Below are 8,892 nucleotides of genomic sequence, written 5' to 3'. Positions count from 1 at the left end.
TATATAAGTAAGTGTAAATATTAAGTAAGAAGAGAGGGAGACAAAAGGTTGCCTAAAGTTAGGGCTTGTGAATGGCCCATTCACTTTAGCCTCTGCTGAACAATGAGACCTAGTCTTTAAAAAAAAAAAAAAAAGTATATAAAAGATGAGAAAATTAAATATAAAGTTTTATCAGCAAGAGGAGTAATGGTATGGTAGTTTAGAGTCACTTGTATAGATATAAAGTGCTTAGCACAATGCCTGGCATGATATAGGCTTTTAATAAATATTTCTTGCCCCCCACCCCCCACTCTTTCTCCATTTGTATCCTTATGCTTATTTTCCCTATAACTCAAGTCATAATCTTGGTGACCAAAACTCCCTTTTCTGACTAAAGTTTCCTATTATCTCTTGTATTCCCTGATAGAATACAAACTACCTGAAAGCAGGGATTCCGATATTTCACTTTTATATTTGTATACTCAATCAACCCTTAGCCTAGGGCATGTAGAAATGAGGTGTTTCATTTGGTTGATAAGTACTTTGGGAGAGGAGAGGGCATTAACACTTTTTAACCATTAAGAGATCTTTAATATTCCAAATAACTGAATCAAGTTACTTAATTGACAAACACTAGGAAGATTGAAACCTAGATAATTTTCTCAGAATATATTTAATAAATTAGCCCTATTGTCATGAAAAACATTAGGAAAATTTGAAGATGTATCAATCAATAAACATTTTCTTAAGTGTCTTACCCTATGCCAGGTATTAAGTACATCATTTTTACAACAAAGAGAAAATAGATAAGCCAGCAGTTTTTAGTATGAGATATCCAAAATAGATAACTATCCATGTCTTGGAAAGCTATTTTTAACATCATTCCAAATATTTTAGTGGTTTCATTAAAAAACTAATGAATATCTAAATAGGAGGAACAATTTAATAATCTAATTTAACTATCAAAAGTAAAGATGAATGGGAAAAAAACTTAAGATGTTTAAACTAGCATGTAGTTAGGTAGAACAGTGGAAAGAACACAGACCCTGGCATCAGGAGGAACTGAGTTCAAATTTGGCTTAAGACACTTGATAATTTACTAGCTGTGTGACCCTGGGCAAGTTATTCAACACTACCTACCTCACAAAATAAAATAAGACAAAATGATTAAACTACCATTTATAAACTCCCTTTTCTCAGAAGAAAGCACTTCTGAGGAAATTAAAGAGAACACAGAAAATAAATATTATAGAAATTATTAATCTAATCTTTTCACTGACTGGTTTTAGACTTCTGTCAAAGGAATCTTAAGTTATCAGAATGTAAAGTAGGAGATAATTTTTTAAAAATGAGGTATATAAGAATAGATTTTCCAATAAAAAACAAGAGATTAAACAGATGATAAAGCATTCTCTTTATACATATTTACAATATATATATAGAACTAATTATTTTAAAAAATGAAGCTGCTGGTATTAATTTAATAAATTTAACCCCAAACTTAAAGGTCCATATCTTTTGAATTTGACATGAAAAGACTAATGAAATACATTATGAAAGACTATATGTATTGAAATATTTTTAAAATTTTTATTAAATATTATGTTAATATGCAAATCAATCTTTTGATTTTAAGTATGAATTATCCTGAATGGTCATTCCTACTAATTCAATTAATTGCCTAGCTCACCAAATCTGCATTTTACTTCATGCCACAGAGGTTATGTAGTCTACTTTCCCAATGTAATCTAGTTCATTATGTGACAATTAAAAAGACCATAGGAAGGGTCAAAATTTATGAGATCATGAGTGATCATTACCAATGAGGAAAGTAGAGGTGTCAAATTCTAGTTGGGCACGTCATATTTCAGAAGAAACAAAAAAGCAAAATTTCAACCTCAAAATAAGCTTATAAAACATGAAATAATTCTATGATAAAGTTTCATGTTGATTTACATATGATCTTAAAAGAGAATTAGAATAAATTCTTGAAATTTATTTCATTTCGAAAACTTCATTTGTTGAGGTGACAAGAATCCAATTTTTTAGCATATTGTGTTATTGTGCAGGCATGTTTTACAAAAACAATCATGATGTTCCAAAAAACAAGCACATATCTGTAGCAAGAGGGACACTTTATATTAGAAAGTATTGCCTCTTTAAACAAGTAAAAATGTAAAAGCTCTGAATAGCTAAGTTGCTTAAAAACAAAAACAAAAAAACCAACAACTTTAGTAGAGTTGAAGTTCTGTTTTGATTGACTCTTGACAGCATGTAAAATATCTACCTCCAGTTCAGCCTTCTTAAATACAAGCTATTATTAACCATTCCTTACTATTAAAATAAAACTAAGGAAACTAAGTTATTTTCATCATTGTAATGATTTAATCTAATCTCCCTTTATTTGTGTCTGTTTTTAAAGGATGTTAAAAAAAATGCATTCAAAATAGTTTCCCCAATTAGAAATAGAAATTTTCTTTCCTTTTTAGAGTATAGCAACTGAAGACATTGCTTCCTCCCACTCTCCTTCAATATCCCCTCCAAAACAAAACAAAACAAAAACAAAAACCCAAAACATCTCTGCTTTATAAATTCCTAAAATTTTAAATCTGGGAAATCTGGCAATGGACATAACTTGGGTAGTCAAACTTTATGGCAGAAATGTTTACCTTATAATTATATATTTACACACACACACACACACACACACACACACACACACACACACACAGCAACAGAGTACTACTAGATTTAGATCCATGTTCAATTCCTGGCTCTTAAAATGTGTTTATGTTTAAGGATCTGGATCTCCTTTTCTTCATCAGTAAAACAAGAGTGGTGGACTGGAAGAAATATCAGGCCCTTTTCAATGCTAACATACTTTGATTCCCTGACAAGGACAGTGAACTACAAATTTAGAGATGGAATTTCTGCTCCAGACACACTTCTTTTTGTAATTTTTGACAGATCATTTTTTTTAGGGTTTGAAAGACCTCTCAAATATGCACAATGGTGTTAACCTTATCCCCATTATGAGGATATCAGTGATCAACACTCTTAGTTTTAATGTATTTATCTCTCTTAAAATCCTATGTTACAAAATGGATGCCATTAAGTTGTGAATAAGATTCAACAGGCACTTCAACATTTTTATTTCATACTATTTTCCCTACATTATTAGGACACCACTTCCATACAAAAAACAAAACCACTTTTCTAGAATATCTTATTTCTTTCAGGATACTCTAGGAACCATCAATTAGGCCTTTAGTTTTCTGTAGGCAAAACTTATCTTTTATATTCACAATTCCTACAACTCTCAGAAAACATAGACAACAAATGCTCAATAAGTGGTTGTTAGTTGATTTAATGAGGAAATATCTGCTGACTGCCTTTTCTGGATGTCCAGATGTGAACTTTTAATAACCCACATAATGGCTGCTTGTTACCTCATAGTATTCAGAGGCAGCTAATTAAAAAGAAAAGAACTTACTCGTTCTAAGATTCTTCACTTCATAGTGGTTTTTAAGGGGCCCTATGGTTCTGATAGTGAGAGCTCTTTTTCAATGATCAAAGGTGTGTATGTATGTCAATTTATTTCTTCCAATCCAAGAGAATATGAAAATTTGACCACAAGCGAGTTCCCTTCTCTCTTGGATGCCAACACACTAAGAGGCATTAATATAATCTTTTTAATCATCCTCTTGAAAATGGTTTTGGATTATGGATTTTATATGCTGCAGCAGAACTGTATCAAATATTTTAATGAAACAAAAAGAGTTAATGGACTTCCCTAGGTGCCTAACCTACTAATAGTGAATATCATGGGCACTAGGGAGGAGAGTCCTCTCTGTATGGCACACTAATAGAAAGGAAAATTTTGTTACTTACAACTGGGTATTTTTCCCCTTCTACTTTACCCAACACAGCATATGTCCTTGGCAATAAGCCTAATTTATAAATTAAGACAATGATATTTTCAAGCTAAACACATCACCAAAAAAAGTACCAATATAACTTTAATATAGCATGGTGAAATACTTAAAAACATATATTTTAAGTTCCCTTATTTCAAAGATATCTCAGAAAATTTTTACTTTGTTGCAGAGAATGTCTATTTCTAGTTACTAATTCTCCATGACTTTGCCACTAAATTAAATATTACTCCTAGATATTTCCTAAATAGCATATCTCTGTACAGCACAAAACATACCATCAATAGTTACTTGATAAACAAGACTTTCAAATTTAACTAAAAAATCCCACAAAAATCTAGCAAACTCATTAAAATCTATCAATATTCAATATTTATAACTCAACATGAATTTTATTGCCTAATTATTCATTAACACAGCAGTTTAAAACTGAAGATCAGTAGGTTCTAGAATAAATCTGAAGCACCAAATGTTGGTAACATATATAGACCAGAACTAAAATTTTAAAAACAACAAATTAAACATTCATGCTAAAACAACATATCAAACAACATATAAGCATTCAAACAGCTATACAAACACATACATACATACACTCACTCTTCACAGGATATAAGCGTCCTCAAAAACTAAAAAGTATCTTCATCCCAATTTTTAAGTTTCCTTTGAAAATCCATTCTTGGAGAGAATCATAATTTTAGGTCATCTAATCCAATCTTCTTCCCTCATTATCATTCACTAAGCCACAAACATTCTCTACTTCCTCTCTCCCAGAGTCTGTGGCCATAGGAAGAATAAAACTAATATATACCATAGTATAAAAGAGAGACATTTAATACTTCCACTTGCTCTGACAACCTGAGATAACTCTCCTATAGGTGAGATTGTGAATATGAATTGCACTTTTACCCGAAGGTGTTTATATTTAAAATTTTAAGACCTATTATCAGCTGCCAATCACTATATACATGATTGGGAGAAGTACCCTAATGAAAAGGAGTTTGAAAAATGCATTCATCACAATATATCGTTATTTCAAGGCATAAGTGGAGTATTGAACATAAATCTGCATAAAATAAGTTAAAATTATTTTCCAATACTGAAGTAGTTCTAATTTTAAAACAAAAAAAAAATCCACTATTTATTTTAGAACATGATGATATTAAATACATCCCTGCACTTCAACATAAGATTTTTGTAATACTTATATACAAAGTTAAAATAACATATACAATTTAAAATAATAGTTTGGCACTTAGCAGCTTTTGTTGGTTATTGCATACTTGATCATATAGCAAGTCTATTTCACAAACATTATATAATTTGGGTAGCTACATCATAAGCTGATTTTTTAAAAAATCATTTTATTAAGATTAATTTACCGAATTACATAGGTATAGAAATATTTCAAGTAGGAATCTATTAACCAAAAAAAAAATCCTGTGAATTTTCTTTTTTGAAGAGATTCTTCCCCTCAAGTATGAGCTGCTATTAATATTCCTACCATTATTTGGAGAAGCATTATAAAATTTTGACAAAAATCACACACATACATAAAATAAACAGTGGCTTTAACAAAGATACCAAAGTCTCCTTTCAAACAAATCTCAGCTATTATTTTGAACATTTGCCAAATACTGCAATTCTAGGTGAGAAAGCACCTGGCACAAGATATTGCAGCCTGGACATCATCTTTGGAGATTTTTTTTTCTTCTGTAACTAGTACCTAATTTTAAAAGTATTTTCTATTCCTTCACTGTGGCATCTTCTTGGCTTTACTTGAAATGTGTCTTCATTGTTGACTTGCTTTGATTAAAAGATAACATCATTATGAAAATTTGCACAAAACAACTGGTGTTGGGATACACCAAGAGGAAAAAAACCTGGTTTAATTTAAACAATTATCTAACATTATTGTCAAGCAAAGCCAGCCCAATGGCTTTAGTGCAGCATATAAATTTCCAGTGTGAAATACAAAACCTGGTAACTTCACACACAAACATCTCAGGGCCAGAAGGGAAAGATACTGTGCTATACACAGCCTTCTTCAGGATTCTTTTGGCACAGTCTTTATAGTGCACATCTGGTCAGAAAGTACATATACTTGAATCCATTTCAGTAAAACTGTGTTATCTTCTGACAGGCATGAGAGGAGGAAAAAAAAGCACATCAATCACCTTTTACTTTTTGCTAGTTGGTAGATAAACATGATGGAAAATTTTTTATATGCATGATGACAGCATATAAATATTCCACACAAAAAGTTTCTACAAGAAACCCTTGCTTATAACCAAAGCTTACCATTTATTAAATGTTGAGATAGATCCTGCTAATTAGATCTGACACTAGCAGAATTTGCAACCATATATACTAAGAAAAATAAGTAGTAAAAAATTAATAAAAACTAAGCATATCAAGCTGGCCAGAAAGTTTGATATTGCATAAAGTTCAGATTATGAAGAGTTAAGAGTGAAAAACAGAGTATTTTAAAATAAAGGTTCTGCTAAAATGAAGTCTTTTTTGCTAGGGAAGAGTTGAGGTTTTGAGGAAGGGAAGGAGAGAAAAGGAAGAGGATTTGTTTTTTCCCCAACCATGATATGTAAGCTTAGTTTGTTATATTACTGACAAAATAAAATTAAGTTGAGGTAGGTAGTTTATTCTACCAGCCAATCTTTACTCATACTACCATAGTTTGATTAAGAAGTCTTATTGGTGAACAATATTGGAAAGAGTCTACTGATTAGACAAAAATGCTTTCTAAATAGTGTTCAAATCAAACAGTAGTAAACAAGATTTCATGTGCTTTAGAATAAAGATTTCCTTAAAAACATGTTTTTAAATCCAAGATATGTTACCTGGACAGTTTCCTTTACAGTAAAACTAGCAGCCTTACATTTTGTTTTTCTGACAAAACTTTTTTGTCAATATTTTTCTTGCTTATTAAAATCTTCAGACTTATTAAACCAATGAGTTTTGGTTAACTGATGATGGAAGAAGGTTATTTCCTAAGATCCTTCATAACTCCAAATAGGTTAGCCCAGAAATAAAAATCACATAAAAGATGTTCATAATTTCAAGTCTTTGAGAGGATTCTGGGAAGATAGCAGAATAAGTCAAAAAAAACTTTCAGCTCTCCAAACTTCCTCCACAAAAAACCCCCCCAAAACAGAACATTTCCTCAGAGGGAATGGAGAGAATGTAGAGCAGCAGAAATAAACAAAAGTCAGGGTAAAGCAGTTGTTTTCCTAAGACAACTTAAGAAGACCCCCAGGAAAGACACATCCTCCAGGGGTGGAGGTTCAGCCTGAGTGAGAAGCAAACACCTCCAAGCCAACTCTGTGGAATCAACAAATAACAAGTCCTGAGAGCAGCTGGGATTGGGAGGCATCCCCATTTAGAAACTTTCATCTCACAGTGTCGGGGTATGACAACTGAGTAGGAGAAGATTGAAGGACCTTCCATTGTCAAGGGAAGCAAAGCACAACTTTGCTGAAGATACCTCCTAGGCTAGGCTGCCACTGTGGGGGAGAAAGAGCTAGCATACACCTGATGAATGCAATAGCAGAGGAGTTAGGATATTCCTGGCTATGGGGCATTTGTAGGAGAAAGGAGTTACTGGTTTGCATTCCAGGGCAGAGAGGACAGTTGTAGTTTGCAGTCACTGAAAGGACCATAGGGAGCAAGATCATTTGTGAGATAGCATGGCTCTGGGCCCCAGTCTTGGTTTAGGAGAGGAGAGAATAGCCCCTGGTTAAGCTCTGTGGGACAGACCTCAGAAAGTAATTGTAAGAAGAACCTGAGGCATGGGGCATCATTCTCTATATGCTGGGACTAGAACCTGATTATACTAATAGTTGCTAAAAACTAAGTAAAACAAAAATAAATAAATAAAAATGAGTAAGCAAAGGAGAAAGAACCCAACCATATGTATCTACTATGGGGATGGAGAAGATCTGGGTTCATATTCAGAGGAAGATAATGGAGCATAATTTCAAGTCTTCTCAGCATATGAGAGAAGTCAGCAGCTTCTTTAAATTCATGAGGGCTGCCTCCTGAATCATGTATATACTGAATGTTTACACTATTCAGATAGAGTGCTTAAAAGGATAGAATTCTATTATTACCTTAGTTGCAACTGATCATAATATATATATGTTTAAATATATATATATTTATAGATTCTCCTGATAGCACTAGTAACCAATAGACCTGGGTCCACATTCACTCTCTCAGGCATAAGCACAGACCTTAAGTTGGTGGGCAGAGCTGGGCACGACTGCTGTAGAGAAGCATTTGTTGTATGCTTAGAGACATTGGTTTACATACAGATTTTCTGTATACCAAAGCCACCTACTTTAATATAGCAGACTTAGTAAAAAGGAGTTCCCTTTGGGGAAAATGCACCTTAATATTTTAGTTTTAGTTTTAACATTCTATAAGTCCCATTTCCCTTCTGTTTCTTGGTACTGATGATTCTTCATCAGTCCACAAGCTTTTGACTATAAAAGTTCATTCATTCACCTAAGGTTGTTTTGGAATAGTCACTTTCTCCCCCAACAGAGCTAAAACTCATGCTTTTAAGCATTACAAACCCCCGAGAGTTACCATACCAAATCACAGTGTAGAGAGTTAAGTTTTAGTTGTTCTCTCTGTTCTGCCTTATCTAAAGCTAGGTTCTGGTGCACGATGTCAGGTTCTTGCTTCTATTCCACTTCCAAGAGAGCCTTCAAGGAGAAGGAACACGGATGCGGAATAGGCCTTGCTTAAGCTGCAGTCGAAAAAGCTTGCAATTTGCAATTCTCAAGGCAGCACAGCCAGTGCGACGAAGGTCTGATGGAAAGAGTGGTTTAGTGTGATGCCAAGTGCCTGTGCTTCTTTTAAACTCACGAACATAGTCATAGTTGGTACCTAAATAAAAACCAGCAAATATCAATATTAAAAAAGAATCATTCAGGAATAGCTTTAACAAAATGCACTC

General features: G+C 33.0%; 1 protein-coding gene across 1 annotated transcript in view; it reads right to left on the bottom strand.

Annotated features, from left to right (window-relative positions):
* Positions 1-4,722: 4,722 nt before the first annotated feature.
* GAN (gigaxonin) overlaps positions 4,723-8,892 on the bottom strand; it is a 64,664-nt gene continuing 60,494 nt past the window's right edge. Inside the window, exon 11 of the mRNA XM_051976174.1 lies at positions 4,723-8,822. Coding sequence (XP_051832134.1) covers positions 8,641-8,822 — 182 coding nt within the window. The 3' untranslated portion in view covers positions 4,723-8,640. The remainder of the gene's footprint in view (positions 8,823-8,892) is intronic.

This window comes from Antechinus flavipes, chromosome 2 (genome assembly GCF_016432865.1).
Source record: "Antechinus flavipes isolate AdamAnt ecotype Samford, QLD, Australia chromosome 2, AdamAnt_v2, whole genome shotgun sequence".
In the NCBI taxonomy this organism is placed as follows: Eukaryota; Metazoa; Chordata; class Mammalia; order Dasyuromorphia; family Dasyuridae; genus Antechinus; species Antechinus flavipes.
The sequence above is the reverse complement of the archived record's forward strand: the minus strand, read 5'-3'. Positions and strand labels throughout refer to the sequence as shown.